Source organism: Osmerus mordax, chromosome 9 (assembly GCF_038355195.1).
Source record: "Osmerus mordax isolate fOsmMor3 chromosome 9, fOsmMor3.pri, whole genome shotgun sequence".
Taxonomy (NCBI): Eukaryota; Metazoa; Chordata; class Actinopteri; order Osmeriformes; family Osmeridae; genus Osmerus; species Osmerus mordax.
Genome location: NC_090058.1, coordinates 12066923 through 12076267, shown reverse-complemented (window position 1 = coordinate 12076267; position 9345 = coordinate 12066923). Strand labels below are relative to the sequence as shown.

The 9345-nt window shown below is 40.6% G+C and overlaps 1 protein-coding gene across 1 annotated transcript; it reads left to right on the top strand.

The window, feature by feature from the left end:
* Positions 1-1274: 1274 nt before the first annotated feature.
* Positions 1275-9339, top strand: LOC136949124 (thyrotropin receptor-like). The gene is made up of 11 exons (XM_067243330.1): positions 1275-1315; positions 1453-1524; positions 1711-1785; positions 2416-2490; positions 2866-2940; positions 3393-3470; positions 4307-4375; positions 4477-4554; positions 4916-5104; positions 7793-8882; positions 9081-9339. Exons 1-11 carry the CDS (start codon positions 1275-1277, stop codon positions 9279-9281), a joined length of 2043 nt encoding a protein of 680 aa, XP_067099431.1. The 3' UTR covers positions 9282-9339.
* Positions 9340-9345: the final 6 nt, after the last annotated feature.

The following is a 9345-nucleotide window of genomic DNA, read 5'->3' as shown; positions in this document are numbered from 1 at the left end:
TGGATAAGAGCGTCTGCTAAATGACTAAATGTTTAAACACCATATGATATCCATTTTCTGGGACAAAATCTTATTGACCTGAGCAGACTACAAATATTATGTATGGACAAACAGACATCTGTGTTATCATTCTGTACTTTGTTAAGGAGAGTTAATTTTGTTTTTTTGTTTTACTCAAGTTCACATTTTGTAAAACGTGCTTGGGACAGTCACAACATGAGATTGTTCATGTTTGGTGGAAAAAGTGAGTTCTGAATTTCATGTATGTTCACATCAAGCAGCATGTTGTAAACAGGCAAAAACCATTTTGAGACAAACGTAATGTTTATTTATTTGTGTTTGACGCTCGGAACCTCGGGGCATGTCACGTCAAACACTCACGTTAGCACCGCCACTGTTTATTAATGATTCAGACTTTGCCTCCTCTGGAAGCCGTCTAAGTATCAGTGACATTGATGCAGACCTTACGCAACCTTGTGTGATGCCTTTTGTTTCCATGCTTGTTCAGTAAACACACAGTATGTTGTCGCCATCGTTTACATACCATGTTCTAATCATTGCAGGTGTTATCTCCTGTGTTGGTGTCATGTGCCATGCATGCGTCAGATCATATAAATATGTTAATTAATGAAGATCATGCCATTGTATAAACACGAAAACAGTAGCCCATTCAAACAACCGTTAACCATGAAAACACGTATTTGTTAATGGCTTGTGTAGAAAATTGAGAACTGTAAAAAGCCTTGCAGACTATAGTGGTGATAAATCGGAAGAAAGAGCTCAAATTTTACACATGAACCTATACCCAACTGTAGAATAATTGTGCAAAACATTTAATTGTATTATCTGTTTATTTGGTCAACATCTTAACTCTTCCAAATAAAAATAAAAAGGCTATATTAACAATCATATTAAATAACCACGCTTATATCATTTTGCAAAAGACAATGCGAATAGTTGGGCTATTCTGTAATAACATTCACTGGCTGGCTGATGTTTTACCCTACGCCTGCCTACCCTACGACCCCCTCCCCCTCCACCTCCCTACACCCTGCATGGGGTTGCAAATCCCGGTGCGCGCTGAGTCTTCATGCGCAACCGCTCTACTTTTGCAAGTGGACTTCTCTTCTTGGAAACTACATAGTAAAATGAATATATTATCTAAGCTACTTTTGCTCTACATGTTATCAATTATTAATTCAGATAGTTTAGGATTCTGCCCGCCTTTTTGCGACTGCACAAATTGGGATATCCGAACGATTTCATGTTTCAAGATGGAAGTCTTACCTTCATTCCATCCAAGCACAACTCATTTGTAAGTCTAATTGCATCAACAAATACATTTCAAATCGCTTACCCAGCTGTTCCTATTTGATTTAGTAGTGCTTTAGTGGCTGTATTCATCTTTAGTGAATACAGCTCTATTGATTAAATTTTACTATTTTTGAAAAGATGGCTTGAAGAGACAAGGCTTTCCTCAATACCCCCAGATGCCTTTGCTAACCTGGTTAACATTTCCCACATGTAAGTAAAAAGAAATTTGGACAATCAATTCGTCTGTATGGATATTGTATGGAAAAGTATGTTTGTCTTGTTTTATTGAATCATCATTGATGGCTCTTTCAACAACTAGAACTAATGACAATAATACACGTGTGACTGGCTTATAATGACCCATTTTTATTTTTCCATTGATATCATCTTTCCCAGCTATATATTTGATGATGAATACCTAAAGCTTTTAGACAGACACTCATTTCACAACCTCCCCAAAGCCTCTCACATGTGAGTAATTAATACAATTTCACACAGAATCATTATTAGACCGTTTAAACTGTTGTACCCTGTCAAACCATAAAAGTTAAGTTTAAAAATTAAATGAATTGCCTAGTGTCATTTTGAGTTAAGGAACTTGATCCATATAGTAAACTACACCTCTGGATATTGTGCAATTCATTTAATCAACTAATGTGTAGTAAATGTTCAGGTTTTACTAATGAATGTTCACTGATCATCAGGTTTATCAAATAAACTGAACTATCCTCTTGTATATAATTGAGGTCCCCTGGTACAGTGTACTTACATCATCAGGTGTACATGAGATTGACAGACTGACATATTGGAGATAAACATCAGTCACATAAACTTGCTTCAAGATCACAGACATGTATTACCATGAACAAGTTATATGTTTTCACAAGCCAGAAGTTACATTTATAGCTCCCTCGCAAGATAGGAAGCACCAGTTTTCCATTGCCAGCAGTCAATCTATAAAATCCCTATTATGTATTAAATAATACCCTTAGTCCACTCTTGAAAAACAACAAAAAGTTATTTTTCTGTGGACGGTATTCGTGTTTGAAGTGTGTTTTGAGTTTGTATGTCTACTTGCTTATGTCTTTGTGTTTCACACAGAGAAATACGAAGTATCCGGACATTGTCACACATTGACAGGGAGGCATTCAAGGACCTGCCACATTTAAAATATCTGTAAGTACATATGAATTTGGTCTTTTGAGTTTGTGAACAGTTGACAGTTGAATTAGGAGTCAGATGGCTTAGCGGTTAGGGAATCAGGCTGTTAATCAGAAGGTTACCGGTTCGATTCCCGGAAGTGAAAAATGAAGTTGTCCTTGGGCAAGGCACTTCACCCTACTTGCCTCGGGGGGAATGTCCCTGTACTTACTGTAAGTCGCTCTGGATAAGAGCATCTGCTAAATGACTAAATGTAAATGTAATGTAAATTATCCAAAGTCAACAAGTTGGGCCACTGTGTTAAAATCCACTGAATGAGAAATTGACCACTTGTCATGGAAACACCATTTAGTTTATATCTAGTACACTAATGTGTTGGTTTCAATGCAGGGAGATTTCCAACACAGGGCTTCTATCCTTCCCTGAACTGGGACACATTCACTCCAGCCAAGAAGAGCTCATCTTGTACGTATATATGGATGCTTTTATATGACCCTGTGCCAACCTGTCTCACAATTATACAATAGACACGGATTGGTTGTTGAACAGAAATCCTGTAACAAGGTCTTAGGCATGGGGATTTTACAATGTTTGACATAACAGGGAGGCGAGACAAAATGTGGTTAAATCAGAGCTAAATATCCCATAATAATTGGAATATTGTTGTCCTAAAAAGAAATGTGATTTACTTGTAGAAGTGCTAAATGTTGAGGCACAGTCAGATGACTCAATTTAAAAAATGTCATTAAAAAAACACAAAATGAGACTGTGGCAGCCAAGACCATCTTGCTCTGTGCTTTGACCAAATGATATCTATGGCCACAAACTGTACGCATATGGTATCAAACAATCTAAACATGGACATGGAAAATAGATAATACATGTTTTCATAAAATATTTAATCCCTCTCCCCACAGGGATATTTCAGACAATCCATTTATAACTGTACTACCTGCCAACTCATTCAATGGAATCTCTGAGTCCACCATAATCCTGTGAGCACAATTTGTTGTTGCATTTATAGGATTTCTGAAGTCTAAATATAAGGTCCCTGTGATTGATTTAGATTGCCTTCGGAAAGTATTCAGACTTGTTTGCTTTTCCTCATTTTGTTGGGATAGACTGAATTTAAAATGGATTACAAATATTGTGGGAAGAAAACGGTGCAAAAGCACTGAAGGTTTTCGCAGCCAAAGTGTGGAAACCTCCAAGTCTCTTCCCAGAGCTGCACATCCTGCAAAACTAAATAACCAGACCTGGGGGTGACAAAAAAACTTCTGGCCACTTAAGCAGACCTTCAGAGATGGGATGATCTGCTAAACTGACCACTATTGGGCCCTTCAGGGTAGAGGAGACAGAAGTCACTATAGCTGGACAGAGTAAAGGGGATTTGACTTTGAGTGTTGGAAGAAAAATAAAACCAAGCACTTTATCTTGCAAAAACCAGGACCTGCTTATCACCATCACTATGGTGAAAAATGTTGGTGGCAGTGACATGCTGGGCAACTGTTCCGAATTGTGAAAATTCCTGACGATGCCAAAAGATTTGCTGAATAGTACACAAACATATTTGTCTTGCTGTGGCTTATTTGTGTTCATTTTGAATTCTGTTCAAAATATGGAGAAAGTGAAGGAATGTGAATACTTTCTGAAATCATGGTCTGTGGGACCTCCAGCTTTAGTGCTGAATGTTTGTAACCTACATTTAACACAGTATTTATCTGGATTAAATCATTGCTTGAAGCTAAAGACACAATTATGGGCGTTCAGCGCATGTTCAATGTTGCATCATATGAAGCAACTGGTGCACTGAATTTTTGGTCTGTTGCAGGATGCTGAACCACAATGGACTGACTGAGATTCAGGCCTTTGCGTTCAATGAAAGCAGACTGGAGAAAGTGTATGTCTCCAACAAGCCTGAAAATTACATTCGTCTTATTTTGTACTTTTTCTTACGTCCCACAGACTTTCAAACTCATTCTCGCGATGCTGTCTTTTCAGGAATCTTAAAAGAAATGTGGATTTGGTGAGAATGGATGAGAAAGCATTCGCTGGTGTGATCAGTGGCCCTGTTATTTTGTAAGTATTTGGCAAGCTGAGCAGGATTTGACTTCATTCAGTATGTTTTGGCTCAGTGTTCAAGATAAATGCATTATCAGAAATCTAGTGTCTTATCTTACCAACATGCTCAAATAATGTATATGCAGATGTTTCAATCATGTTTAACAGTACTGTGATACATTTGTGGTGTGTCATGTAGTGTGCAGCAGCTCATCAAACAATCACATAAGCTTTCTGAATCCAAAAATAAATGCATGCCAAAGGACACAGTAAGGCTGTGTACAAACTCAAAAACAACAGTTACCTTTTATTGGTTTCCAGCCTAGAATAGCCATGTTTTGTCTTCTACTGTATTTCCTTTCCTTCTTTGTCTTGCTAGAGACATTTCAGAGTCGAGGGTGAGCATTTTACCATCAATTGGGTTGGAGTTTGTTGAGAAACTTCTAGCTGAAAACACTTGGGCCCTTAAGAAACTACCACCCCTCGAAGCCTTTCAGCATCTGCAGAGTGCTCAATTAACCTACCCGAGCCACTGCTGCGGACTCCTAAAGATGAAACGGTGGAGAGGGTGAGTACCACAGTCCGTCAGATGTTTCCCACGCTCTACTTTGCATGCAGATGTTTCCCACGCTCTACTTTGCATGCAGATGTTTCCCATGCTGTACTTTGCATGCAGATGGTTCTGCATCCTGCTTTTAAAGTTTGTTCCAGAAAGCATCAATGTTATAGCCAGCCTCTTGAGAAAATATCCTGAAAAACTTTTTGCAAAAGGGCTTCTTTACAGTCAGTGTTTAGCATGCAGAAAGGTATACAGTTAGGTCCATCCTAAATAGTTCCAATGGTTGGGTTACCTTAATGGAATTCAAATTATTACTTAATGATACACCTCCCAACTAATTCCAATATACTATAACGGTGAAGACATACACCACTATCGAAGTGTAGTCCACCTCTTGTTTAAGAGATGCATGGCTGCCCTATCATTGCATGAATTGTGCCACATGATGAAGAGGAAAATCTTGTCAAATTCCTGGAGGCTGGAAAGACCTAAAGTCTTCAGCTGGTTTATAATACAATGTTTAATGACTATTATCAACCGCAAAGCAAATGCATCAGCACAATTTGGCATTATATTTTAAGTTACTGTTGGTAACAGAATTTACTAGCCATTTAATTAATCTTAGAAATGAGATGTATGTATACCCATATGTCAAATCAAAAATCCAATCATATCCAAATTAATTTGTATAGCCCTTTTTACAAGCAATGTCACAGAGGGCTTCACATACGCCCACAGAACTGCCCCTCAACCAACCTTAAACCCGTAAGGAAGACAAGCAAAAACTCACTAGAGGAGAACAAATGTAAGAAATGTTGGGAGGAGCTTTTCAGTGAGGGATCCCCTCCTCCAGAGACGGTTGGTGAAAGAGAGGTGCAGAAAACAGGCTAAACAGGCTAAACAGTCATACAACAGTGAAGTGTTGATGGGTGGCTGGGGGACTGTGATCGGTGCAGCATCACAGGCAAATCAGAAATCTGTTCCAGGGAAGAGAAACTAATAAGAATGCCCCGTCCCCCGTCATCTCCAACTAGCAACAGAAACAATAACGGTAACAATATAAAGTCACAGGTTTACTTTAATTGTAAATTCAAGTGATACCTATGCAGACATATAGATGATTTATTTGTCATGTACAAGTTAGACATGATACATATACAGACAAACACGCAATTCAGGTTTGCATTAAAAGTACACACACACACTAGCAGCCGTAGGACTGATTAAACAAAAAAGGTTTTTAACTTTGAATGTCGAAACGGTATCAGCCTCCTGATGGGTAATTTGTTCCAGAGAAGAGGTGCTCTATAGGAGAAGGCCCTGCCTCCTGCAGTTTTTTTATACATTTTGGGAACCACCAGATAGCCGGCATCTTGGGATCTTAGTGTCCTTGTGGGGTCATGGGGTGCAAGGATACCAGAGAGGTATGGTGGTGCTAATCCATGGAGAGATTTGTAGGTTAGTAGTAGGACTTTGAAATCAGCTCTGTCTTGGATTGGTAGCCAGTGTAAAGAGATGATAGAAGATGTTATATGATCATACTTTCTGGTTTGGGTCAGTAGTCTAGCAGCAGCATTTTGCACCACCTGTAATTTTTTTTTTATGTGGGTTCTTGGGAGGCCAGAGAATAATACATTGCAGTAGTCTAATCGGGATGTAACAAATGCATGTATTAGTTTTTCAGCATCATCCTTTGATAGGAAATTTCTTGTTACACAGATGGAAAAATGCAATTCCGGTAATATGGTACTCGAACGAGAGGTCTGGGTCTGGGTCCATTGTGACACCTAGATTTTTGACCAACTGGCTTTAAGAGTCTTTGATGCCGTTTAGGTCTAAGGTGAGATTGGATAAATTATTTCTGTATTTTTAAGGTCCAAAAATTTGCACCTCTGTATTATCCGAATTGAGAAGAAGGAAATTTGCCGTCATCCAAGTTCTTATCCCAGAAACAAATGTTTCCAGAGCGTGTGGTAGTTCTCCAGGCTTAAGGGACATGTATAGCTGTGTGTCATCTGCATAGCAGTGAAAATTTACTCCGGAGCTTTTAATTATGTTGTTTCCTGGGGTTATGTAACGGCTAGTCGACATTTTCTGAGTGCCTCGGCTCTGGCATAGTTCCATTTTGAAGACAACCAGGCAGTGGTCTGATGATGTAGGATTATGAGGGTGGACAATGAGGCCAGTAATCTCAATTCCCCGTGTGAGAACTAGATCTAATGTATGCGAGTGAAGATGGGTAGGTTTGGGGACCACTTGTGTGAGGCCCGTTGAATCAATGAGAGCAGTGAAGGCCTTACTTAAAGAATCTTTTGGGTCATCTACGTGAATGTTAAGTCACCCATAATTAGGATGTTATCAGTATACGTCACCTCTGTCCTTCTGTCCTTCAAACTTTCCTTCAAACTTTATGGCAACCATTTGATGAGGCCCTTTCCTGTTTCAGCGTGTATTTGTGTGTGCGTGTTTTGGTAGAGTGAAGTGTCTCAGTACCTGGACTCACTTTTCATTTTTAAACTGGATCAAATTGACTTTAACAAATGTGTTCCTCAATTGAGTGTTTCAGGATGAAAAAATACAAACCCAGATGCATCCATCTGGACGCAATCTTATGGATGGAATTTGTCTTTTCAAAGTAATGGAGCTTTTAGTTATTGGACTGTAAACACTTATCATTTGTCATCTCTGATATTTTAGACATGTGGAGCTAGGTATTTGCAATCTGACCAATGGTGGAGTACAACAGACATCCATGAGGTCTGCAGTGGCTCCATCTCTGGAGTACCAGAGTCTGGGGTCTGTTTCCATGGATCCGCATCATATCAACAGGAGCCATCCACACGCAACCGACAGTCCATACGAGTACAACTACGACACCTACGACTGTCAAACTGAGGAATGCATCGAGGACATTTTCGTGGAGTTTCCTACAGAGCATCTGGATGAAGGCTTTGATTACTCCCTGTGCGACGACGACAAGCTGGACCAGGGTGTCATTTGCCTCCCAAAGCCAGATGCCTTCAACCCCTGTGAAGACGTCATGAGCCTGGGCTTCCTCAGGGTGTCCCTGTGGGTCGTCAGCTCGTTAGCCATCCTGGCTAACCTTCTGGTGTTGCTCATTCTGCTGTCCAGCCACAGCAAGCTGACGATCACTCGCTTCCTCATCTGCAACCTGGCATTCGCGGACTTATGCATGGGGATGTACCTGCTGCTCATCGCCTCCGTCGACTGGTACACGCGCTCCCAGTATTACCACTATGCCATCGCCTGGCAGACGAGTCCTGGTTGCCACCTCGCTGGAGCGCTCACCATCTTTGCGAGTCAGCTTTCCGTCTACACGTTGACAGCCATTACCCTCCAGCGCTGGCACGTCATTATCTTCGCCATGAGCCCGCAACGCCGCCTGCGGCTACGCCATGCGCTTGTGGTGATGCTAGTGGGTTGGGTTCTCTGTTTGCTGCAAGCCTTCTTGCCATTAGTCGGTGTAAGCAGCTACCAGAGGGTAAGCATCTGTCTACCCATGGATATTGAGACACCTGCCGCTCGCATCTACGTGGTCTCCGGGCTAGTGATCAATGTACTGGCGTTCATGGTGGTGTGTGTTTGCTATGTGCACATCTACTGCATGGTCCATAATCCACAGCACCAGTCCAGCAGAGGAGATGCCAGCATGGCGAAACGTATGGCCGTACTTATTTTCACCAATTTCTTATGCCTGGCCCCGATTTCCTTTTACGGCCTCTCTGCTACTCTGCACCGACCGCTCATCACGGTTACTGATTCCAAGGTCTGCCTTTTTTTGTTGTTTAAAATGAACAATTCATGATTTCAAGTTGTTCATATTTAAGAATATATAGATTACATTATCCCCTGTAAGAGGACTTTACAGCACTGTGCATTTCTTTTCATATGATCTCTTATCTAAGGGGGATTCATTTTCCACTTTTTATTCACTGAATTTGTTTGTTCATCTTTTTTTCAACAGGTATTGTTGGTTCTAATTTACCCCCTGAACTCCTGTGCCAACCCATTCCTCTATGCCATCCTTACACGGGCTTTTCACACAGACATCTTTATCTTGCTGAGCAAGATGGGCATCTGTCGGAGCAAGGCCCAACTCTACCGAGAACAACTAGTCATTGGCAGGTTCCAGAGCTCCAAACCATGTGCAGTTAAGTCCAAGTAAACCTCGCCAACTCTTTTTTGAGAATTTACAAAAGTTAAACGGCACTCAGTTGAGATATCATGTG

Coding starts and splice junctions, on each gene's coding strand:
- LOC136949124 (XM_067243330.1), top strand. CDS start 1,275: ATGGAAGTCTTACCTTCATTCCATCCAAGCACAACTCATTT. Junction 2,941..3,392: donor AGCCAAGAAGAGCTCATCTT/GTACGTATATAT, acceptor CTCTCCCCACAG/GGATATTTCAGACAATCCAT. Junction 4,376..4,476: donor GAAAGCAGACTGGAGAAAGT/GTATGTCTCCAA, acceptor CTGTCTTTTCAG/GAATCTTAAAAGAAATGTGG.